The 26,658-nt window shown below is 43.9% G+C and overlaps 1 protein-coding gene across 2 annotated transcripts in view; it reads left to right on the forward strand.

Moving 5' to 3' along the window:
- The first annotated feature begins 1,565 nt into the window (after positions 1–1,565).
- The window catches only part of pax1 (paired box 1), a 31,595-nt gene continuing 6,502 nt past the window's right edge, over positions 1,566–26,658 (forward strand). For both annotated transcript variants that reach the window (XM_062977925.1, XM_062977926.1), the window contains exons 1-4: positions 1,566–1,654; positions 3,485–4,159; positions 11,607–11,752; positions 13,329–13,575. In XM_062977925.1, the coding sequence (XP_062833995.1) occupies positions 1,651–1,654; positions 3,485–4,159; positions 11,607–11,752; positions 13,329–13,575 (1,072 nt within the window). In that variant the 5' untranslated portion in view covers positions 1,566–1,650. The remainder of the gene's footprint in view (positions 1,655–3,484; positions 4,160–11,606; positions 11,753–13,328; positions 13,576–26,658) is intronic.

Consider the following 26,658-nt stretch of genomic DNA (forward strand, 5'->3'; position numbering starts at 1 on the left):
CTCGGAAGGCTGATACATGGGTCCCCAATTTTTTTTTTAAAAAAAAACGCAGATCGTTAGAGACTAGTTCCATTTCCCCCTATGTCTACTATTGTATATATGCATGTATATATATATATATTATCACCAGCAGCATTCGCAATTGGCAACATAAATCTGAAAGTGGCATTTCGAGAAGTGATTTCTTTTAAAAAGAAACTTGTTCCCATGATCAAGGTAAATTACAAACGTGTACTACTTGTTTGTTCTAAAATACCTCCTCCTTCTTTTGAGATCAAAAACGTTATTGTGTTGTCGAAGGCTTTCATGGCCGGAATCACTATGTTACTGTGAGTTTCCCGAGCTGTATGGCCATATTCCAGAAGCATTCTCTCCTGACATTTCGCCCACATCTATGGCAGGCATCCTCAGAGGTTGTGAGGTATATTGGAATTTTGGAAACTAGGTATGGGAGGTTTATATATCTGTGGAAAGTCTTGGGTGGGAGAAAGAACTCTTGTCTATTTGAGACAAGTGTGAATGGTGCAATTGGTCACCTTGTTTAGCATTGAATAGTCTTTCAGCTTCAAGGTCTGGCTGATTTCTGCTTGGGGGAATCCTTTGTTGGTAGGTGTTAGCTGGCCCCGATTGTTTCATGTCTGGAATTCCCGTTTTCTGAGTGTTGTTTTTTTTTTTACCGTTCTGCTTTTAGAGTTATTTTTAATACTGGGAGCCAGATTTTGTTCATTGTCATGGTTTCTCCTTTCTGTTGAAATAGTTCACACGCTTGTGGATTTCAGTGGCTTCTCTGTGCAATCTGACGTGGTAGTTGTCAGAGTGGTCCAGCATTTCTGTGTTCTCAAATATGCTGTGTTCAGGTTGGTTCTGTGCTTGTGAGGTCCCTGAAACTCCGGCGGCTTAACAGGTCTAAACTCGGATTTTAGGGGACCTTCCAAATGTCTTCGGAAATCGGCACATTTGAGACAAGTTCTCCCAGCACCGCATTCTTCCCTTGGAACCAGGGAGAGCCAGAGTTTCCACCAGACGCTCGGGGAGGTCAGCAGTGACAGGTGTCTCGGGTCCCTGAACTTGCTTGCTTCCTTCTCTTAGGGCCGAGAGCGAGAGCATTTAGAGCAGTGGTTCCCAACCTTTGGACCTCCAGGTGTTCTGGACTTCAACTCCCAGAAATCCCAGCCAGTTTAGGAACTGTGGGAGCTGAAGTCCAAAACACCTAGGGCTCCAAAGCTTGGGACCACTAGTATAGAAGCAAATGCGACCCATCCACACCTCCCTTGGACTCTTTCCGGGCAGTCTGGCCTGATGAGGGAGAGGAGGGGGGCTCAGAGGCGGGGCTTCGTTGGGGGGCGGTTCTACACCAAGCCCCTCCCCCTGAGGCCTCTGCGCCCGGCGACACCCCTCGGAGCCAATCAGCGGCTTGAAGCTTCGGAGCCTCCTCGAGGGTGACGCGCGAGACACGTCAAGCGGCGCCGGCGCCTCCTCCGAAAGGGTTCCACAGCTTTCCCGGGAGATCGCTCGCTGCTTGGCTTTCGGAGAGGTCCCGCCTCGCTGCTGCCCTATGCGCCCGCCGCTGCTGCTGCCTGAGGGCGGCGGGGAGAGAGGCCGCGCACCGGCATCGGGGGAAGCCTCCCCTCCGGGCTGGCAGTGGCTGCTATGGGTAAGCGAGAGACGGGGGCAAGGCGGCGGAAGGGGCGGGAGACAGAGGTGGGCACGGCGGGCCTTGGGGGAATCCCGCGCCCCATCCCTGGGCTTCCTTTAGGCCGCGGGAAGGCGGCATACATGCAGTCCCATTCCCTTTCTCCCTTCCCGTCTTCCCAGGCTCTAGAAAGCGAAGCAGGGCGCGAGGTGTAGGCGGCCATTTCTCCCTTCCCCCGTCCTCTGGAATTGATCCGTTAATTCCGCCTTAATTGAAGTCTTCCTTCTCCATCCATGCTCTCCCAGCGCGCTTAAACTGTACCCTAGCGCCTTCATTCTAGATCAGGCATGGGCAAACTTTCTAACTTGGGGGCCTCTACTGGCTTCCCGGTGAGAGAAGGAAAGAAGAGAAGGAGGAAGGAAAGAGAGAAGGAAGGGAAGAAAGGGAGGAAGGGAAGGATCGAAGGAGAAAGAGGGAGAGAGGGGAGGAGGGAGGGAAGAGGGAAGGAAGGAAAGACAACAGGGAAGGAAGGATGACAGGATGGAAAGGGAAGGGTGGAAGGAAGGAAGGGAAGGATAAAGGAAAGAGAGAAGGAAGAATGAAAGAGTGGAAGGAAGAGATGGAAAGAGAAGGACGGAAAGACAAAAAGGAAGGAAGGAAGGAAGGAAGGAAGGAAGGAAGGAAGGAAGGAAGGAAGGAAGGAAGGAAGGAAGGAAGGAAGGAAGGAAGGAAGGAGAAAGAGGGAGGGAAGGAGGAAGGAAAGAGAAAAGGAAGGAAAGGAAGGATTGAAGGAAGGAAGAAGAAAGAGGGAGAGAGGGAAGGAGGGAGAAAATAGGGAAGGAAGGATGAAAGGGTAGAAGGGAAGGATGGAAGGAGGAAGGAAAAAGAGAAGGAAGGGAAGAAAGGGAGGAAGGGAAAGATCGAAGGAGAAAGAGGGAGAGAGGGGAGGAGGGAGGGAAGAGGGAAGGAAGGAAAGACAACAGGGAAGGAAGGATGACAGGATGGAAAGGGAAGGGTGGAAGGAAGGAAGGGAAGGATAAAGGAAAGAGAGAAGGAAGAATGAAAGAGTGGAAGGAAGAGATGGAAAGAGAAGGACGGAAAGACAAAAAGGAAGGAAGGAAGGAAGGAAGGAAGGAAGGAAGGAAGGAAGGAAGGAAGGAAGGAAGGAAGGAAGGAGAAAGAGGGAGGGAAGGAGGAAGGAAAGAGAAAAGGAAGGAAAGGAAGGATGGAAGGAAGGAAGAAGAAAGAGGGAGAGAGGGAAGGAGGGAGAAAATAGGGAAGGAAGGATGAAAGGGTAGAAGGGAAGGATGGAAGGAGGAAGGAAAAAGAGAAGGAAGGAAGGGAAGGATAAAGGAAAGAGAAAAGGAAGGAAGGACAAAAGGATGGAAGGAGAAAGAGGGAGGGAGGTGAGGAGAAATGAAAGAGAGAAGGAAGGAAAGACAAAAGGGAGGCAAGGGAGGAAGGACGAAAGGGTGGAAGGGAAGGATGGATGGATGGATGGAAGGAAGGGAGGGAGGGAAGGGAGGGAGGAAAGAGAAAAGGGAAGGAAGGAGAAAGGAGGAGGGAAGGAGGAAGGAAAGGGAGAAGGAAGGAAGGATAGGATGGTGTCAGAAAAGAAGGGTTGCCTATACCTGTTAGGGCCCTTCCACACAGCCATATAACCCAGAATATCAAGACAGAAAATCCACAGTATCTGCTTGGAACTAGGTTATCTGAATCTACACTGACATATATTCCAGCTCAATGTGGATTTTGTACAGCTGTGTGGAAGGGACCCTAGATGCAGCTAGAAATGCTCGGCCCTTTCCTAACCCTTTGGCCTCCTCCCCCGCTCCCCGCTCCCCGCTCCAGAGCAGAGCTACGGCGAGGTGAACCAGTTGGGCGGCGTGTTCGTGAACGGGCGTCCCCTGCCCAACGCCATCCGGCTGCGCATCGTGGAGCTGGCCCAGCTGGGCATCCGTCCCTGCGACATCAGCCGGCAGCTGCGGGTCTCGCACGGCTGCGTGAGCAAGATTCTGGCCCGCTACCACGAGACCGGCTCCATCCTGCCGGGGGCCATCGGGGGCAGCAAGCCCCGCGTCACCACCCCCAACGTGGTCAAGCACATCCGGGACTACAAGCAGGGCGACCCGGGCATCTTTGCCTGGGAGATCCGCGACCGCCTCTTGGCCGACGGCGTCTGCGACAAGTACAACGTGCCCTCCGTCAGCTCCATCAGCAGGATCCTCCGCAACAAGATCGGCAGTCTCTCGCAGCCCGGAGCAGCCCCCACGGCCGGAGGAGGGGGCGGAGGAGGCGGAGGGGGGCCCTACGAGGGAGGGGGCAGCTGCAAGCACCCTGCCCCGCCGCAACCCGCCCTGCCCTACAACCACATCTACCAGTACCCTTACCCCGCCGCCGCCGCCAAGCTGGGAGGCCACCCGGGGGTCCCGCTCTCCGCCGCCCACGTCAGCCTGCCCCGCTCCTGGCCCTCGGCGCACTCCGTCAGCAACATCCTCGGCATCCGGGCCTTCATGGAGCAGAGCGGTGAGTAAAGGGGGGGGGAGGGGCCCACCCTTGAAGTGGATCCACTTGAGAAACTGCAAGTCGCTTCTGGTGTCAGAGAATTGACCGTCTGCAAAATGTTAATTGAGGGTACCATAAAACTAACAAGAAGGAAACGAGATAAAGACAGAAACATAGAGAGACAAGAGAACCATTTCAGTGTGCATGCAAGATGGTTAGTTTCCCAGCAACTCCAGCCCCATCTACACTTCCAAATAATGCAGTTTCAAGATTGCTGATTAACTACATTGAATTGTCTTATATGTCAGTGAAGGCCCCGTCTACACCGCCATATAATCCAGATTATCAAAGCAGATGATCCACGTTATGTTTTAGATTATATGAGTCTACACTGTCATATAATCTCGTTCAAGGCAGATAATCTGGATTTTGTATGGCAGTTTAGATGGGGCCGTGGACTCATATAATTCAGTTCGGTGCATTTAACCTGCTTTCTGGAACTGCATTATATGGCAATGTAGATCCAGACTCAGCAGCCTTCTGCACTGCCATGTATCCCAGATTATCAAATCAGATAATTCACATTATCTGCTTTGGGCAGGATTATATGAGTCTAAACCGCCATATAATCCAGTTCATAGCAGATAATCTAGATTTTATATGGCAGTGTAGAAGGGGCTAAAAAGCAAAAAGGGTTCCCAAGGGCTGACCTGACAAGTATCCATTATTAGATATTAAATATCATTAAACAGTATAATTATATACAATAAATGAATGTAGATTCCAGATAGACTTTTACCAATCACAATCAAATGATTTCGAACCGGGTTGTCTATCAGGAGTCTACTCATCTTGCAGGAAGAAATAAGAAAACAAATAAGGAAATTTATCATATTGTGAATGTAACTACTATGTATCATACTGTGAATATAGCAGTTTGAGTGTGATTTGTAAAAGCCTATCTGGAATCCACATTCGTTTATTGTATATAATGATAATGTTTAATGATATTTAATATCTTGTGGTTATTGGATACTTGTTAGGACAGGTAAGTGTAGAAGAGGCCTCAGGTCCCTTCTACACTTCCCAATAATCCCCTTTCAAATTGCATTATACGGTCAGTGTCGAGTCATATAAGGCACTTCAATGCAGTCAAGATGCATTATATGAGTCTATACTGACCACAGGGCAGTGTAGATGGGACCTCAGGCAAGGTTTGTTCAGAAGGGGGTTACCTTTGCTTTCCTCTGAGGCTGAGAATGTGTGAGTTGCGCGAGTTCACTCCCTGGATTTCAGTGGCCAAGCTGAACGTAGAACCTTGCCAGCCGGAGTGGCACTACACTGCTTATTCGAGATTAAGTAGCTGTGCTTCAATGCCAGGAGAATAAATGGTATATGTGGCAACCTACATGCAAACAAAAATAGTTTTGCTGTGAGTTTTTCGGGCTGTATGGCCATTATCTCTTGACTTTTCGCCCACATCTATGGCAGGCATCCTCAGAGCCTGCGACAACACAAAAGTAGTTTGCCTCCAATTTTGGTTTTTACCCTTTTTACTATTCTGTTGCCTTCATTCTGGATTTGAATGCAGAGATCCGCAAAATGTTAAACCAGAGGCCAGGAATATTAATTCATTCGAGGAGGAGGGGAGAAAGAAAGACACACAAGCGCTGACCAGGGAAAGGGTTTTTTTTAGAGCTACTGCGCTTCCTCAAATAATGTTTCCGGGAATCCAAATGAATGTCAACGCATTCCAAAAAATGGCACAGTGAGCATTCATGTAGCCCCCCACAACGACTCTCGTGATGATTTCCATTTGGGATGGTGAAATAGAAATTTAGTGGCGAGATAGATTCCCTGAAGCCACTTCCCATGTATCCTGAGTCCAGGAGTGTAGTAACAGCAGCAGTAACAGCAGTAATAGTAATAACAGCACAGCCCAACAACGAACACATCGTTGCTGTCTTGGTTTTTAGGCCTGTTCCTGGGGTTGTTTGAGGCGCTGGAGCTGCAGCATTAGCTCTAGTTTCTTAGGGCCCTTCCATACAGCCATATAACCCAGAATATCAAGGCAGGAAATTCCACAATATCTGCTTTGAACTGGGTTATTTGAGTCCACACTGCCCTATGTTCCAATTCAAAGCAGAAAATGTGGGATTTTATTCAGCTGCGTGGAAGGGGCCTTAGATATGGTTATCACTGGTTTTCGCGACTGGACTGGTAGATACCCTATGTGTTATATCTCAAAAACTAGAGCCGATGGGGAGAAACTGGTGCCATTTTTGAAATGAGAGCAAGTCAGATATATCCAAAACAAGGCTAACATTTGAGGCACCAAAGTATTTGTCGGCCAGTATAATGATAAGGCAGGGACTTATGATCACCTTATGAAGTTCATAGGTTTTTCTTGGGTTCCCCTGATATATAGCCTAAAGCATCCTGTATTTAATGTGTTGTCGAAGGCTTACACGACCGGAATCACTGGGTTGCTGTGAATTTTCCGGGATGTATGGTCATGTTCCAGAAGCATTCTTTTCTGACGTTTCGTCTGCATCTATGCACCATATTATTAGAGAACACATAAATGCTGGACTAATCTAACAACTACTATGTCAGACTGCACAGAGAAGCCATTGAAATCCACAAGCATGTGGACAATTTCAACAGAAAGGAAACCATGAAAATGAACACAATCTGGCTACCAGTATTAAAAACTCTAAAATCAGGACAGTAAATAAAGAACAACACTCTGAAAACAATCAACGCCAGATACCTCCCAACAACAAAAAAATCCCCCAGGCATGAAGCAGCCAGACCTGAAAGGCTATTCAGTGCTAATCAAGGTGGCCAATTGAAACATTCACATCTGCCTCAAACAGACAAGAGTTCTTCTCCCACCCTGGACCTTCCACAGATATATAAACTCCACTTGCCTAGTTCCAACAGACCTCACAGCCTCTGAGGATGCCTGCCATAGATGCGGGCAAAACGTCAGGAAAGAATGCTTCTGGAACATGGCCACACAGCCTGGAAATTCACAGCAACCCACCCCGTATTTGTCTATCATCCAAGCACTAACCGTCATGGCGACCCAATAATCTTTTTTTAAAATCAACGGTTTTGCTTTAGTTTCTTTTCTAAGCCCAAATATTTGTGTCTTAAGAGTGTTCCCCCAAATTCCAAAACCATTTCGTTCCCAGTGTGAGGAAGGCATAGGGACTTGAAGGCAGAGACTCCCTTAGATCCTGTCTCTGGGGCCTTCCGCCTCGAGGGCCCGGGCTCCGCAGACAGAACTCCGGCTCTTGCTGGAGAGAAGGCTCGGACATCTTGAACTTCTTATGGAAAAATGTGGAAAATATTTTCGAAGCGATGATAGATTGCCAACCGCAAAGTCTGAGCCCGCATGCCTCCCTTCCCCCCCCCCTTTTTTTTTTTTAAAGAAAGCGGGAAAGGGGGGCAGAGAGTCCATCTCACAATGGTGCACCTCCTCAAATGCCCTCCTTGCGGCTAAAAAAGACCCCGTTCTTTCCTTCCTTCTTGCGGATTAGCTACAATTACATTAGATCCGAGAGACCCACAAACTCCTCGGTAGAAAGAGACGGCTCCAGATTATATATTTTAAGACTCCGGGTTGTTCCTAGAAAACTAGGGGAAAATGGGTTCCGGTTTCAGTATTTTCTAATTAAATTTAAATTCCCTTTCCTTTATTTTGTTTGGTGGGAAAGGGACTCTGTCGCCTTGTGGTATGAAAACCCCACACAATCCCTGCTGTTTAGCACTTCTCTCTTTTTCATTGAACAATTCATAGTTTGTTTTGTCGAAGGCTTTCATGGCCGGAATCACTGGGTTGCTGTGAGTTTTCCGGGCTGTATGGCCACGTTCCTGAAGCATTCTCTTCTGACGTTTTGCCCACATCTATGGCAGGCATCCTCAGAGGTTGTGAGGTCTGTCGGAAACTAGGCAAGTGGAGTTTATATATCTGTTAAAAGTCCAGGGTGGGAGAAAAAACTCTTGTCTGTTTGAGGCAAGTGTGAATGTTTCAATTAATCACTTTGATGAGTACTGAATAGCCTTGCAACTTCAAAGCATGGCTGATTACTGTCTGGGGGAATCCTTTGTTAGAAAGTGTTAGCTGGCCCTGTATGTTTCATATCTGGAATTCCCGTTTTCAAACTGTTGTTCTTTATTTACCACTAATGCTACCAGTATTTTTTTTTTAAAAAAAACAACAACTCTAAAATCAGAACAGTAAATAAAGAACAACACCTAGGGCCCTTCAACACAGCCATATAACCCAGAAATCAAGGCAAAAATCTCACAATATCTTCTTTGAACTGGGTTATCCGAATCCACACTACCATATATTCCAGTTCAAAACAGATAATGTGGGATTTTATTCAGTTGTGTGGAAGGAGCCTCAGAAAACCGGGGAATTCCAGACCTGAAAAATCAGGGCCATTTAACACCTTCCAACAAAGGATTCCCTCAGGCAGGAATCAGCCAGGCCTTGAAGCTGCCAGGCTATTCAATGCGAACCCAAGGTGATTAATTGCAACATTCACACTTGCCTCCAACAGAGAAGAATTCTTTCTCCCACCCTGGACCTTCCACTGATACATAAATCTGACTTCCCTGGTTTTCAATATATCCCAAAACCTATGAGGATGCCTGCCATAGATGTGGGCAAAACGTCAGGAGAGAATGCTTCTGGGACAGGGCCATATGACCGGGAACTCACAACAACCCAAATCATAGGGTTTTTTTTAAAAAGTAAAAAAAGTCAGGGTTTATATCGCCCCTTTTTCCTTATAAAAGTCCACCTCTCTGCTTAAGGAAACTTCTCTCTTCCTACTGTATGTTGTCGGTGGCAGTAACTCCTGAACTATAAATCGATAGATTTCACCCCCAAATAAGTTTGGATCCAAGAGCAGACAACTGGATTTGGCTGAGCAATGAATCTCCCCCCTCCCCCCTCTCAATTGGATACGGCGGTTCCCCTCAGAAAGGGCCTTCTCCATGATGTGGGATGGAGTCCCGCAAAACTGGCCCGTTTAAAGGAAACAGGCGTGGAAATGGGAGAGTATGTTTCAAATGAAGTCTTGGCAAAAGCTGTTTGCAATGACTGTAAGGCCTCTGCTATATGAGAGCCGGTGCGGTAGCTCGGGTTTGGGGGCTTGGGCTGGATCCCACCCTTAGCCTTGGAGAATTCCCACCCAGAGTCTGAATCGGCTAGAAAGCAGTGTTTCAGAAATACATCCGCGTTGCTTTCATTACACCAAGAAACACACATATTGGTGCCTCAAAGGTTAGCCCTCTTTCTGGAACATAGGTGACTGGTTGCTTCCAAAAATTGTACCAGTTTCTAGTTTTTGAGATACAGAACATATGACCTCTAGCTCGCCATAGAAAATCATAATAGCCATATCCACTAAGCTAGAGCTGATGTGGTCTATCCAATGCAATTTTCTGAATCAATAGCTCCAAATAACCTCAGGCATAAAAAGCAGGAATTTCTTTGTACTCACCCTAAATTGGAGGATGAAGGTGAAAATTACCTTAATTGGAAAAGCCCACTGGAATTGATCCTGGATGCCAAACAAACTGAGGGTTATTTTGAGCCTAACAGCTCAGATTCCCCAGCAATATATATTGGTTCCTTTCCAAGGTTCTCAGCTTCCAAAAATTAAAATGAAAAAAATGCTCCAAGAAAATCCAAAAACCAAAGTTTAATTTAAAAAAAAAAACAGAACTCAAAAATCTCTTTTCTCTGCTCCTTTTTAACAGATCCTGTAAAGCTATTTCCCCTTGTCCCCTCAGCGCACATGTCTGGGCCCATAACCCTTTGTTGGGGAATTTGAGCTATTAGGCTCAAAATGATCCTCAGTTAGGGCGATTCCACCATAAATATAGCAGAGTACCAGAAGTAAGTTTCATAACCTGTAGAAACTTATGTGTACAGTAATGCGCTGAAATGAGCTTATATTCCTCAGGATGGTTTAGGATTGCAGAGTCAGAACTTTAGGTTCAAAAATATTTATTGAAGTAAACGAAATACATTCTTGATAGAAAAGATCTTTGAGCTAACTAGCTTACTAAATCTCATCTTCTAAAGAGGTAAAAAGATAAATGCACCTACATTTTGCCTAGAGAGAGATAAAATGTGCATCCTCATAGGTAGAAAGAAAAGCAGAAGACAAACTAACTACTTGTTGAGGACTGGAAACGTAATGACACAAGAAACTTGTGCAGTCCAGGAATGAAACCCGACAGACACATATATATGTATGTATGTGTATATATATATATATATATATATATATATATATATATATATATATATACACACACACACATATATGTATATGTATGTGTGTGTGCGCGTCTATATGCAGGCAGTCCCCAAGTTCCCGACAAGCTAGGTTCTGTATGTTTGTTCTTAAGTTGAATTTGTTGGAAAGGGGTACGTTTCTTAAGTATAACTCCAGCCCTATATATCTATATATCTATATATCTATGTGTGTGTGTGCATAGCTGTGAGTAGCATAGGGTTAATACCCCTGTGGTGTTTGTTTTCGCCGCACTTTCTCTCCCTGTGAGACTCGGATTTGGAAAAAATGGCTTGTTGTGGAAACAAGGATTGGTGCTAAAGCTTCAGCAGGAAATACTTTTTCCGCATGAATTTCCCTTCTGATCTTAATTATGAGTAGCTTGTAAGTCGAATGTTTGGAATATTTGTAACTCAGGGACTGCCTGTATAGGTAAGGTATAGATAAAGTTAAAGGTTTTCTCTTGACATTAAGTCTAGTCCTGTCCGACTCTGGGGGTTGGTGCACATCTCCATTTCTAAGCTGAAGAGCCGGCATGACTGCATGGAGCACCTGACATTACGTCTAGTATGTCTGACTCTGGGGGTTAGTGCTCATCTCTGCAGGAGTGGTACACTTGCATGTTTTTGAACTGCTAGGTTGGCAGAAGCTGGGGCTAACAGCGGGAGCTCACCCCTTAGGTCCTCAAGTTCAGCAGCTCAGCGGTTTAACCCCGCTGTGGGTGGGGGCTCCATATGTGTGTGTGTGTGTATATATATATATATATATATATATATATATATATATATATATATATATATATATGGTGTATTGTATATATTTATATTGTATATATTTATCTCTATACAGGTATATATATGTATGTGTATGTGCTGTGTTAGTGATCTGCTTTTATGAGGCTGTTACAGGGCAGTAAGAGGGCTGTGCATAACAATGGGGAAAGGTCCCTCCAGGTCCCAAGCGCGTTTCTGGGGCTTTCTTCGCTTTTCCCTGCAGTCTGGACGACCTGCCCGACCCCCACGACATCCCTGAAACCCGAAGGCAAATGCGGGGCCGATCCTGGGCTGGGAGGCTGGGCTGCCCAGGGAAGGGCTCCTCCGGGGCTGCTAACGCCTTTCCCTTCTCGCTTCCTCCCTCCGCAGGGGCTCTGGCCGGGACGGAGGGGCCTGCCTACCCTCCCAAACTGGAAGACTGGCCCAGTGCGAACAGAACCGCCTTCCCCGCCGCCGGGCAAGCGGTCAGCGCTCTGGATAAAGCGACCGCAGATACAGAGATGAAATACCCGCAGGTAAAACCAGATGCTCCGTCGGGAGAACCGCAAGAGATCGGGGAGTCTGGTGGGTGGCGGAGGAGGAGGGGGAAAACAGAAGAGCTATGTGCCCTTTCCACTTTTGGTAACTTCGACAATTTCGAATGTTACGTTTTGTAGAACCAACCAACCAAGCAAGCGTTTAGTAAACGGTACAGTCCTGAAATTGCCCGTGTCGTTAGGTAGAGTCAATAACAAATTATGGATGTCCTTGACATGTCTACTCAGTCCTTGGGGTCGAATTAATTCAGTTGGACACCAATTTCACTGCCAGGGCTCAAGGGTATAGAGTTGGGGGAATGTAGCTGCCGCTTTCTCTGCCATAGAGAGACTACAATGCCCAGGATTTCATAACAGCTTCAAGCTGCTTCACAATGTAGAGCAGGGCATGCTCAAACTTTTTAAAACCCCCAGGCCCCATCTACACTGCCATATAAAATCCAAATTATTTGCTTTGAACTTTATTATATGGCAGTGTAGGCCCTTTCCATACAGCTGTGTAAAATCCACATTGAATCCACATTATATGGCAGTATGGACTCAGATAATCCAGTTCAAAGCAGATATTGTGGACTAGCTGCCTTGATATTCTGGGTTATATGGCCGTCTGGAAGGCACCTGTAGACTCAAATAAGACAGCTCAAATAAAATAATATGGATTATCTGATTTGATAATCTGGATTATATGGCAGTGTAGACTGCTGCTGGGGGGTGGGCAGACTATAGTTTGAAAACACAAAACGGGTACAACTCTTATGCACAGTGCACGTATTTTATTTGTAGTGCAAAAGAAAAAAATATGAAAAATAGTAAACTATTGAAAATGAAGCACAGTTTGAACCAGCATAAACTCACCAGGATTTCAATGGGAAGTATGGGTCTGCTTTTGGCTGATGAGACAGTCGAGTTAATGTGTTGTCGAAGGCTTTCATGGCCGGAATCACTAGGTTGCTGTGAGTTTTCCAGACTGTGTGGCCATGTTCCAGAAGCATTCCCTCCTGACGTTTCGCCTGCATCTACGGCAGGCATCCTCAAAGGTTGTGAGGTCTGTTGGAAACTGGTCAAGTGGTTTTATATATCTGTGGAAGGCCCAGGGTGGGAGAAAGGACTCTTGTGTGTTTGAGGCAGGTGTGAATGTTTCAATTGACCAGCTTGATTAGCATTGAATAGCCTTTCAGCTTCAAGGTCTGGCTGAATTCTTTGTTGGGAGGTGTTAGCTGGTGCTGATTGATTCATGTCTGGAATTCCTCTGTTTTCTGTTGTTCGTCTACTTTCAAATCCATTCAGACTGAGGGAGACCCTTTCAATCAGAAACAGCTTGAAAGCAGACAACAACAATCCTAATTAACTCGGCTGTCTCTTTAAGAGCGGTGGCCCGGCCAATGAACAAGGACCCCTGATGTAGATACATCACTAATGGATCCAATGGGCATGCTCTCGGGGGCTTTGTCCATCTTAGGCTAGTTTTGGCAGGGTCGCTTTAACCGCAGGGCGCTGCTCTGCCTTCCTGCGTTCCAACTTTCTCTCTCTCTCTGTCTCTCTTGCTCCTCGGCAGCCTGCCCCCGGTCTCTCGGCGGTGAGCCCCTTCCTCTCTCCCTGCGCCTACCCCTCCGCCAACCAGGCAGGGGTCTACGCGGGGCCCGGCGGCGGCGGGGGCAGCTACCTGGGCCCGGCACACCACCACCCCCCTTGGCAGGCGCAGGGCGGCCCCTTGGCCCACCACCACGGGCCCGGCGTGGGACTCCACGGCGGAGGAGGAGAGCTGCCCGCCTCCGGGGCTTTCAAGCACCCCACCCGAGAAGGTAAGGCGAAGGCATCAGCTGTCTTTGGCAGAGAAGGAATCCAAAGCTTAGAGCAGGGTGTCAATCTCAGTCTATTGGAAATAGCTGCACGCAGTCTCTGGGCACACATCCCTTTGGAAATAAATGACAATCCTAACCTTCTTGAAAAGGAAAAAACGATGTCATATGTGAATCTTCATAAACGTGTAGAGATCACCTTTTGAAAACCACTAGTCAAGAAAAACATAACCTTCTTAGAAGCCAACCCTTTGAACAAGTGACAGACATAAGCATTCATGTAATGGCACACAGGTAACTCAGTTGTTAAACCATGTCTTTGAACTGCCAGGGACAAAGACATGCCACTACAAAAATATATTTGAACAAGTGATATTCATAAGCATTCATGTAATGGCACACAGGTAACTCAACTGTTAAAGTGAAGAACCGTATCTTTAGACTGCCAAGGACAAAGACATGCCACTACAATATATATATATGTTGTGTGTGTATGTATGTATGTGTGTGTGTGTGTGTGTGTGTGTGTATATATATATATATATATATATAAACACACATATATACATACACATACAGTAGATCACTTATCCAACACTCACTTATCCAACGTTCTGGATTATCCAACGCATTTCTGTAGTCAATGTTTTCAATACATTGTGATATTTTGGTGCTAAATTCGTAAATACAGTAATTACTATATAGCATTACTGCGTACTGAACTACCTTTTCTGTCAAATTTGTTGTATAACATGATGTTTTGGTGCTTAATTTGTAAAATCATAACCTAATTTGATGTTTAATAGGCTTTTCCTTAATCTCTCCTTATTATCCAACATATTCGCTTATCCAACGTTCTGCTGGCCCGTTTACGTTGGATAAGCGAGACTCTACTGTACATATACATACACACATATATATGGTTGGAGCCCCGGTGGCGAAGTGTGTTAAAGCACTGAGTTGCTGAACTTGCAGACCGAAAGGTCCCGGGGAGCGGAGTGAGCACCCGCTGTTAGCTCCAGCTTCTGCCAAACTAGCAGTTCGAAAACATGCCAATGTGAGTAGATCAATAGGTACCGCTCTGGCACAACGCCGGCTCTTCGGCTTAGAAATGGAGATGAGCACCAACATGACTGGACTTAACGTCATGGGAAACCTTTACCTATATACAGTAGAGTCTCACTTATCCAACATAGACTGGCAGGCAGAATATTGGATAAGCGAATATGTTGGATAATAAGGAGGCATTAAGGAAAAGCCTATTAAACATCAAATTAGGTTATGATTTTACAAATTAAGCACAAAAACATCATGTTATACAACAAATTTGACAGAAAAAGTAGTTCAGTATGCAGTACTGCTATGTAGTAATTACTGTATTTATGAGTTTAGCACCAAAATATCACGATGTATTGAAAACATTGACTACAAAAATGCGTTGGATAATCCAGAATGTTGGATAAACGAGACTCTACTGTATATGGTTAGCAGGGGATGGTTGTTTCTTTGCAGTTGAAGTTGCAGTTGTAATTGCAGTTGCCCAAAATATATACACTCCCTTAAAACCTTTTTAGTTCAAAATATGCACTCAGAGATAAAAAAGGCTTCTTTGGAAAATAACATTTCTTGTTTACTCACAAACATCTTGTATTAATTCACCATACAGGCATATATCATATTTAAGTTCAGTTAAAGATGGATGTAGTTATCTGTGTAGTGAGTACATAGGGTATCATTCTTAATCAATAGTCCATAGGCTTTAGGTATAGTTTTTCTTTTAGTCATGCTTCTCCATTGAAGTCCAAACAGGAATATGCATCCACCTCTCATCCTTCAATAATATCTGGGGATCCAAATTGGGTTTGAGAACTAAAGACCCCACTATGCAAGACGATTTCTTGTTCCTGGGTTATAAATGTCATTTCCTAATTGGGTCATAATATATGTAAAAAAATTATTAAGCTGCAAAAACTTTTTTTGAGGCTTTCATGGCCGGAATCACTGGGTTGCTGTGAGTTTTCCAGACTGTATGGGCATGTTCCAGAAGCACCTTATGGCAGGCATCCTTAGAGGTTGTGAGGTCTGTTGGAAACTCGTCAAGTGGGTTTCAATATACCTGTGGAATGTTCATGGTGGGAGAAAGAACTCTTGTGTGTTTGAGACAGATCAACTGGCCATCTTGATTAGAACTGAATAGCCTTTTAGCTTCAAGATCTGGCTGCTTACTGCCTGGGGAAATCCTCTGTTGGGAGGTGTTAGCTGGCCCTGGGTGATTCATGGGGACAATTTCAACAGAAAGGAGGAAACCATGAAAATGAACAAAATCTGGCTACCAGTGTTAAAAAACTCTAAAACCAGGACAGTAAATAAAGAACGCCACTCAGAAAAGAGGACTTCCAGACAGGATTATTATTATTATTATTATTATTATTATTTTATTTTGTAAAAGCTGTACTTTTACAAGGTCACTCTTTAACCTTCTCAGCCAAAGGGTGTTGGTGTCTCGCCACTCTACAAGCCCCATGACACCATAGCGTTGAGCCATGGAGGTTAAAGTGCTGTCAAACTGCGTTTATTCGACAGTGGAGACGCACCCCAGGATTTCCTGTTCTGTCAGAAGCGGCACTCCCCAGGCAAGCTTCTGCGGGGAGTGAGATCATCGAGGGGGCTTTCCGGGAAGGAAAAGAAAACCCCATCTTGCCCAAATATTTTCTTTCCCCTCTGCCCGCTTCTCCTCGGCCTTTTCTACCGCCCTGGGTTTTCCTTTCCTTCTCCTCCGTTGTGCTGACGGTGTGTGGTCCCTTTCGGAGCTCCGAGCGCCAAGGGCTTCATTGCGCGCCGGGGAAATAATGCATGATGATTGACGCACCGGAGATCCACAACTCTTGGCGCTGAAAGAGCAGGTGGTCGTTTGTCTAAAACAGTGGTTCCCAACCTTTGGGCCTCCAGGTGTTTTGGACTTCAGCTCCCACAGTCCCTAACAGCTGGTAAACTGACTGGGATTTCTGGGAGTTGAAGTCCAAAACACCTCAAGGCCCAAAGGTTGGGAACCACTGATCTAACATGTTAAAAGAACAGTAGGATGATCATGCCGCGGCTCCGTGCTATGGAATCGTACTATGGAATCGTAATTTTACAAGGTCTTTGCCCTGTTCTGTCTATATTATATTATTATATATTACATACATATATAAGTGTATGTATGTATATTTATGTATATATGTGTGTGGGTATATATATATATATATAAAAGGAGCCCCGGTGACGAAGTGTGTTAAAGCACTGAGCTGCTGGACTTGCAGACCGAAAGGTCACAGGTTCAAATCCCGGGAGCAGAGTGAGCGCCTGCTGTTAGCTCCAGCTTCTGCCAACCTAGCAGTTTGAAAATGTGAGTAGATCAATAGGTACCACTCCAGCGGGAAGGTAACGGCGCTCCATGCCGGCTACATGACCTTGGAGGTGTCTACGGACAATGCCGGTTCTTCGGCTTAGAAATGGAGATGAACACCAACCCCCAGAGTCAGACATGACTGGACTTAACGTCAGGGGAAAACCTTTACCTATATATATAAAAGGTAAAGGTTTCCCTTGACATTAAATCTAGTTGTGTCCGACTCAGGGGGTTGGTGCTCATCTCAATTTCTAAGCACACCTCCAAGGTCATGTGGCCAGCATCTTCATGGAGCGCCATTACCTTCCAGCAGGAGCGGTACCTATTGATCTACTCACATTTGCATGTTTTCTAACTAAGTTGGCAGAAGCTGGGGCTAACAGCGGGAGCTCACTCTGCTCCCCGGATTGGAATTCCAACCTTTAGGTCAGCAAGTTCAGGAGCTCAGCAGTTCAACCAGCTGCACCACCTGAGGTCCGTATGTATGTGCACATATGCATATGCACACACATGCACATATGCATTCATGCATACATTACATACACGCTAGCTTCCCACCAAATTGTAGCTCTTGGAATCCCAAAGCATGGAGTCATGGTAGTGGATCTGGAGTCAAACTGCATTCATTTTATAGTATAGTATAGATAATAATATACGTAGCATAGTAAATAATATAGTATAGTATAAAGATGAAGTACTTTGGCCACATAATGAGAAGACAGGAAAGCTTGGAGAAGAGAACGCTGGGGAAAATGGAAGGAAAAAGGAAGAGGGGCCGACCAAGCGCAAGATGGATGGATGGGATCCTTGAAGTGACTGGCTTGACCTTGAAGGTGGCTAGCCGATGGAGAGCTCTGGCGTGGGCTAGTCCATGAGGTCACGAAGGAAGAGTCCAGAAGGGACTGAACGAATAAACAATAAAATAGATAATATACTTTATTTATATTCCGCTCTATCTCCCTTGAGGGAACTCAGGATTACAGGTACATATATGGCAAACATTCAATGCCTATACAATTGACAAAGACAGATAGACAGTACATAAACAGAGGCAGGCTTAGATGCATCTTAAGGCAGGGCACGATCCAGGCCTATGTTTCCAGCTGCAATCAATTGGAGGAGAGCTGCCTCAAGACAAGTCCCAGGGAGTTCAGTAAGATTTCAGGTGCACCCACACAACAAAATTTACTGTAGTTTGATACTGCTTTAACTCCCACTGCTCTGTTCTTTGGAATTCTAGGCTTTATAGCTTGGTGTAGCAGCTCCCTCTAAACTGCCATCATGCTAAAGCTTTCCAGCAGAAAATTCTAAACACCCCTTACAAATCCCAGGATTTCATTGCTTGGTACCATGGGAAGTAAATCGGTATCAAATCGCTATAATTGTGTAGTATGGGGCAAGAAGTGGGTTAGGTCAGGAATGCGGAAAAACCACTGCTAACCTGTACATGGATTAGACTGGGGCCCCTTCCACACAGTTGAATGAAAGCCGACATTATCTACTTTAAACTAGAATATATGGCAGTGTGGACTCAGATAACCCAGTTCAAAGCAGATATTGTGGGATTTTCTGCCTTGATATTCTGGGTTATATAAGGCTGTGTGGAAGGGCCCTGGATCTACACTGCCATATAATCCAGATTATTAAAGCAGATAATCCACATTAACAGCTTTGAACCGGTTTATATGAATCCACACTGATATATAAACTGATTCAAAGCATTGAATCTAGATGTTATATGGTAGTGTAGATGAGGCCTTAATGGAATAAGGCAGTCCTGTTTTGACCCTTGATAATGTTTTGTGAATAGATTACAAAGAAACATAGGGTTGCTGTGAGTTTTCCCGGGCTGTGTGGCCATGTTCCAGAAGCATTCTTTCCCGACGTTTCGCCTGCATCTATGGCAGGCATCCTCAGAGGTTGTGAGGTCTGTTGGAAACTAGGCAAGTGGGGTTTATATATCTGTGGAATGTCCAGGGTGGGAGAAAGAACTGGTCTTTCTTTGAGGCAAGTGTGAATGGTGCATTTTGATTAGCATTGAATAGCCTTTTAGCTTCAAGGCCTGGTTGCTAACAACGAAACATACATTTAAGGTCTGCGCGTTAACCTCCCTCCAGTAATATGATCGTCCTCAGGTCTTTTTGTACAAAAAATCAGATAGTTTATCCAGCTAACAAAATGGGGAGACTCTGGTCTCTTCTACACTGTCGTAAAATTCAGGTTATGAAAACAAATAATCCACATTATCTCCTTTGAACTGTATTATATGAGTCTACACTGCCATATAATCCAGTTCAAAGGAGATATTTTGAATTTTATTTGGCTTTGGCAGTGTAGAAGGGGCCTAAAGCACCTTTCGCTCGAAATAAATATCTTCCTTTCTCCTGTCCTCTCACATCCCTGTCACTTAACGGTGAAATTAAAAAAAAAAGAGCGGTTTTCAGGAATACTTCCAACTTCTAGTCATGCTTCAAAATGAGGATCGTCATTGAGTGAAAGTAGCCTTTGGATATTTTTCCTTGCAGCCGATGGAACAGAAAATAAATGGGTCAAGGATGCCCTAGAAGTCCCAAACACGAACACACAGAGAGAAGTGACAGAGATTAATTTGGCTCGAGAAAAAAAAAATAACAATTTACGACTGGCAAACGTTTTTATGGAGCCACTTCCCATAAATCTCGAATGACACCAGTCGGTTTTCTATCTAGACCAATAAGGGGAAAGCATGACTTGCCTAGAAAAGGCATCATTTCTTTCTCGCACTTAGATTATAAGGATGAGACTTGATTATAAATAAATACACGATTGCTTAGTAGCCTGTTTCACTTCCCCTACATTGTTTGGTTCTGTTCATTTTAGGTACTTCCCTCCAAACCGAGGCTAAGAATAATTCTCCCCATAGAACTAGTAGGAAATAAATATCTCATTGGGGATTTATATTCAAGGAGATGTGGCCACTGGCCAGGACTAGGCTGGAGATATTTCTGACTGAATTTCGAGCACCTAGTCGGAGATCCGAACCGAGACCCCTTTCACATAGCTGAATAAAATCCCACATTTTCTGCTTTGAACTGGGATATATGGCTGTGCGGATTCCGATATTGTGGGATTTTCTACCTTGATATTCTGGGATATATGGCTGTGTCTAGAAGATAAAAATCAATCAATCAATCCCAAAAGGCCGGCTTACATTCTTCCCCAGCTTCCTCTCTTTCGATTTATGCTGAAACAAACTCACTTTCCTACACATCTGAAAACTCCATAGTCTTTACAATGCCCTTTACTTGTTCCCAATTCGTTTTATGAAGCATTAGTAATGGTAAGATTTCCGTGCGGCCTTTTGGAAATCGCGGAGTTTGACGAAGGAACGAGAAGCACTCCCTTTCAGCCTCTCTTTTCGCCTTCCCTCCTTTTTCCCCTCCTTAAAACCAGAAGAGAACCCATTGAACAACAAAATAAATAGGATATATTTCACATTCAAATCTAGACTTTTTTTCTTTTGACTATTTCATCGGAGACTCATGATTTCAGACACGTTTTTAAAATTAACACCACCAAAATCAGGACAGTGGGTTGCTGTGAGTTTTCCGGCTGTATGTCCATGTTCCAGGAGCATTCTCTCCTGACGTTTCGCCCACATCTATGGCAGCCATCCTCAGAGGTTATGAGGTCTGTTGGAAACTAGGCAAGTGGGGTTTATATATCTGTGGAAGGTCCAGGGTGGGAGAAAGAAATCTTTGTTTGTTGGAGGCAAGTGTGAATGTTGCAATTAATCACCTTGATTGGCATTGAAAAGCCTTGCTGCTTCAAAGCCTGGCTGATTCCCGCCTGGGGGAATCCTTTGTTGCGAGGTGTTAGCTGGCCCTGATTGTTTTCTGTCAGGAATTCCCCTGTTTTCAGAGTGTTGTTTTTTATTTACTGTCCTGATTTAGGAGTTTTTAAAAAAACGGGTGGCCAGATTTTGTACATTTTCATGGTTTCCTCCTTTCTGTTGAAATTGTCTCTGAAAACTGGGTTATTCCAGATATGAAATAATCAGGATCAGATAACACATCCCAACAAAGGATTCCCCCAGGCAGGAAGCAGCCAGATTTTGAAGCTGCAAGGCTATTCAATGCTAATCAAGTTGGCCAAGTGCAACATTCACACTTGCCTCAGGCACACATGAGTTCTTTCTCTCAACCTGAACATTCCACAGATATATAAATCCCACTTGCCGAATTTCCAACAGACCTCACAATCTCTAAGGATGCCTTAGATGTGGGCAAAACCTCAGGAGAAAATGTTTTTGAAACATGGCTATACAGCCTAGAAAATTCACAATGACTATATTACTGAGAACTTTGTTGGACTCAGGGTATATATCACCTATATCTTTATCAATGAAGATGTGAGGACTGTAACCCTTCCATCTTTACTCTTTGGACAGAATATCTGTTTTCAGAATGTCTTGCCTGATCCGCTGTGATTGCATGAGGCACTGTCGATATTTCTTGGTTTTTAAGCCCAAGTGCTATAGTATAATAAAACTAAAATAAAAGTAATGCCGATAAGAATACCAGATACACTAGGTAAGAAGTTAAGAATTTTCTTTCTGTTTTTGGTTTGAACATTTTATTTCCTATTTAATTATGTGGTATATATTTTGAAAGTAGTTGTTATGCTCCAGAAACTTTGTTTTTGTGGCTGCCACAAATTATGTTGAATTTGTTGTCAATGGCTTTCATGGCCAGAATCACTGGGTTGCTGTGAGTTTTATGTTGAAAATATTGAGAGTAGATGAGATATTCATTGAAGAACTGTAGCAAAATGTGCTGTGTCCGGAAAGAAAAGGTTTTATAGTTCAATACACATTTTCAATGTTTTATGATACAACCAATTAGGAAATGGCATTTATAACCTAGGAACAAAAATTATGTTACACTGTTTTGTTTTTTCGTGTCAGGAGTGACTTGAGAAACAGTGTAATCTATGCATAAAGTGATGTAGTGACACTTTTGAGAAAAAGAACTTGGTAGCACAAGCTTTCATAGACTTAGGCCCCTTCCACAGAGCTGAATAAAATCCCACATTATCTGCTTTGAACTGGGATATATGGCAGTGTGGACTCAGATAAGCCAGTTCAAAGCAGATATTGTGAAATTTTCTATCTTGATATTCTGGGTTATATGGCTGTGTGGAAAGGCCCTTAGATCTTTCAGGCTATCAAACTGCGAGGTGTTTGTAAGGGCCACCCACACATAGAATTATTTTAAAATCAGCCTTTTCAGACATAGTGTTTTTCCAAAGCATAAGGTTAAGACAAGTATTTAATTCATTTCAGACCCTCACCACCCACCAGGTTGTCACCCGCAAACCCAGGTGGCCCAGATCTAAAGATAAGCTCAATTTCTACATCCAGTCAGCAGGGACCATGAATTGCTTCAGGCCCCTACACTCTGTTTGGTTTGGAAAAGGAATGGTCATAAAATCGTAGAGCTAGATGAGACACAAGGGTCATCTAGTCCAATTCCCTGCCATATAGGAAAAGCACAATCAAAACACTCCCCATAGATAGCAATCCAGTCTCTGCTGGAATTGTAGTTTGGTGAGGCACTCTTTGGCAAAGAAGACTAAACATCTTTTAAATCCACAACTCCCATGATTTGATACCATGATTCCAAACTGCATTAATTTTACAGGGTAGATGAATCCATAGTGGTTGAAGTTTTCAGCTGAATACCTGTAAACAATCTTTCCTTTCATTACGCTAGCCCACAAATTATTGATCCACATGGCAAATGGGGGCATTTTCAAAATGTCATATAAAGGTAAAACAATGCCCATATCTTAGATAAGGGGTTCTCAAACTGTTTCAGCCTTGAATAGGATCTATGAGTATGGCTAAAGTGGGCTTATAAAAAAACTAAAGAGTAGCTTTTTCACAATCTTCTGTAAAATGGATAAGATAGCATATATAGGTAGAATATTTTTTCAAGCCATTCATAATTTTAGACCCCTTCCATACATCTTTATAAAATCTACATTGAATTGGATTATATGGCAGTGTGGACTCAGATAATCCAGTTCAAAGAAGATATTGTGGATTGTTAGTCTTGATATTCTGGGTTATATGGCTGTGTGGAAGGGCCCTTAGAAACCTACAGTTTAAGAGTGATGTTGCATGTCCAAGCTGCTCCACATCAAGGCCTGTGTTTTTGGGAAAGTGCAAGGGAGTTATCAGAAGGGAAGGAAGGCACTGATGTTAAAGTCTTCTGATTCCCTTCCTTGTTTCATCCTCATTTTGCAGAATCCCTGGAAGGAGGTGAAAAAACCCTACAAAATTAAGATGTAGTGACTTGTTTAGTTTTCTGTAATCAAACACCCCTGATCCAAGGCATTTCCATGATTTTAACTGTTTCACTTGGAGCTTCAAGAAATGTTTATATATTATATATGATGTATATATATAAGGCATGGGCAAACATTTCTAACAGATTGACTGGGCCAGTGGCAGATGGATGGAAAGTGTTTGTGTGAACTAATGCACACTGCACATACCTTGCTTGTAGTGCAAAAAGGAAAAAAATGAACAATAAAATATTTAAAATGAAGAGTAATTTTAACCAACATAAACTTAACAATATTTCAGTGGAAGACCCCAGGGGCCATCCAGTCCAACCCCCTTCTGCCATATAGGAAAAGCACAACCAAAGCACCCTCAATGGCCATTTAGCTTTCTACTACTACTACTACTACTACTACTACTACTACTACTAATAAACTCCAGAGGCCATCCAGTTCAACTTCTTTCTGCCATGCAGGAAAAGCACAATCAAAGCACCCCTGAGCAGTGGGAGGGAAATAGGGTTTTGAAATAATAATAAAATAGTAATAAAACTTTATTTATATCCCACCCTATCTCCCCGTGGAGATTTAGGGTGGCTACCAACAAACAAAGGGAAACATTCAGTGCCTGTGACAAAGACAATAACCACAAATTTAAACAAAAATCACTAATAAATTAAGTTAAAACACCAGACATTATATGACATGAAATTTAAATTAAGCAGTTAAGAACACACATTAAATTACTATTGGAAGCAAGGAGGGTGGGGAGGAAAGGATCTGGGCAGCAAGGGAGGTAAGGAAAAAAGGCTTTTGGTGTTGGGGGAGGGGGAGGAGCAGGGAAGAGGAGGGAAATTTTGGAGGGGAGGGGAGGAGGAAAGCACAGAGCCTCTCAATATGGTTCGCAGAGCCCCAAGGGCTCCAGGGAGCACACTCGGAGAACCACTGTCTTAGATTGTTTTAATCCCATTCAAACTTTTATGTAGTTTGTTAAGTGGCTCCAAGTCAACTCTTTATTTATGACAGTCCTCTCATAGGCTTTTCTTGGAAGCTTTCTTGAAGTGAAGCTTGCCCATGGTCTCCCGGAGGGTTTCCATAGATGACCAGAGATTCAAAACACTGGTCTCCAACACTGAAACCATTACAGCATGCTGATGCTGAGTACAGAACCCTAAGGGATGTTCAGGCCCACATTTACTGGTTAATTCAACCCATATTAAAATATTTCCTTTTAAATTAAATTAGAGTGGATGGTTTGTTGGCTGACTAATTATTTGAAGTATTTTTAATCAGAAAAGGGTGCATATTGCAAAAGACACAATATAAAAGAAAAATGTAAAAGGAAAGGCGGAAACTCAGAACAGTTCTTCTACAGTTCCACTTAGGGCCTTTCCAAACAGACATATATCTCAGAATATCAAGGCAGAAAATCCCTCTGTATCTGCTTTGGACTGGGTTATCTGAATCCACACTACCATGGATCCCAGTTCAAAGCAATAGAGTGGGATTTTACTCAGCTGTGTTGGAAGGGGGGCTTATGTTTCCTGCTGGCAGAGAACTGAAAAAGCAAGCTCTGCCTCTGTTCCTTCTCTGGTTTTTGTATGATCTCCCACTTGCTCTAGTGCCTCACTTGAGAAGGGTATGTATGTGTGTGTGTTTGGGCCTTTCAGAATCAACATATGAGCCCTTAAGCAGTGCAGTTCCAGAAAAAACTAGCAGCTGAAGCTTATTTGCCCCTAAAGCAGTTCTTTCTGCCAAGGAAGGCAAAAAAGTAGACTCATTACACCTGTTGCTTCTCTGTTGCGCTGCTTGAGATACTACTTCATAAATGTGCTGAAATATATAGTCCTTTGAATTAATACTTGCACAATAATTAAGAATGGTAATGAAACTAGTGGGACGCTGCAATAATAAATTGTGATTAGTAATGAAGTTTAGGTGTTTAGGATGTGTGAACATAAATGATTAAGCACAGGTGTATATTATAGTGGTTCTTAATATCTTCTAACAATATGCCAACTTCAAATGCTGAATTTCAACTCTCCTTGAGTATATGCCCCTCTTTCCATTCCTGTTGTTAAGCTAGGAGATGGTTGACATAACTGTTACCCCACCAAGCATTTCCTTTATACTCCCCACAAGTTTGCTATTATAGCAATGGGTCTCCAAGAGTTTCTTCTATACCTATACAAAATGTTTCTAAAACTTTCCCCATTTGCTTATTCACCCATAGTGGGGATCTATAGCATATGACCAGAGGTCCTTTCAGGTGTTTGCAAAGGCATAAAATACTCTTCTTTCTTTCTCAAGGCAGAGTGCTTGTTTTGCTGAGTTGTTTTTTTATCTTAAAACTTTCCTGTAATTCAGTGGTTTTCAACTTATGGGTTTCCAGACGTTTTGGCCTTCAACTCCTAGAAATCTTAACAGCTGGCAAAACTGGCTTGAATTTCTGGGAGTTGTAGGCCAAAACACCTGGGGACCCACAGGTTGAAAACCACTGCTGTAATTAGCCAAGGCTTAGGTATCACACATATACTTGCACACTTGTGCTGGTTTTTGTATGTAATCAGTGAAGTTTTTGGATATGAATATCTGTTTGTTTTACTCAAGGAGCCCCTGGTGGCGCAGTGTGTTAAAGCGCTGAGCTGCTGAACTTGTGGACTGAAAGGTCAGAGTTTTGAAGCCGGGGAGCAGAGTGAATGCCAGCTATTAGCCCCAGCTTCTGCCAAGCTAGCAGCTCAAAAACATGTAAATGTGAGTAGATCAATAGATACTGCTCCAGCGGGGAGGTAACGGCAGTCCAGCCAGTCATGCCGGTCACATAACCTTGGAGGTGTCTGTGGACAACGCCGGCTCTTTGGCTTAGAAATGGAGATGAGCACCAACCCTCAGAGTTGGACACAACTAGACTTAATGTCAGGGAATACCTTTACCTTTACTTGCCTTACTTTACTAAAAGTGATCTCAGAGAAACCCAAAAATTCAGCACTTCCTTTTGTAAACTCTGCTTAAGGATCCTGAGTCTTAAATGAACCAGGCTTAATCTTTCCCAGAAAAAGGTCTAACACCTGGGGAATCTGTTTTTAATCCAACAGAGAGCCATTTGCAGAGTGCAAATAACAGACTTGTCTTAAGAGCACAGTCAGATGAAACATCAGAGGAACCTCATTTCTGTGTTTCACCCCTTCTCATCCTTTAAAATAATGCTTATAATTCAGGATTTCACAAAATAACACAAGCCTCATAAAACAGGCCCATACTTCAAGGCAAAATACCATTTTTAACTAAATTGTTCAGTATTAGAGGGGGAGAAATAATGAGGAAGAGGGGGACAGGAATGTTTACAAAGAAGTAGAGTGAGCAAACAC

This window comes from Anolis carolinensis, chromosome 4, assembly GCF_035594765.1.
Source record: "Anolis carolinensis isolate JA03-04 chromosome 4, rAnoCar3.1.pri, whole genome shotgun sequence".
In the NCBI taxonomy this organism is placed as follows: domain Eukaryota; kingdom Metazoa; phylum Chordata; class Lepidosauria; order Squamata; family Dactyloidae; genus Anolis; species Anolis carolinensis.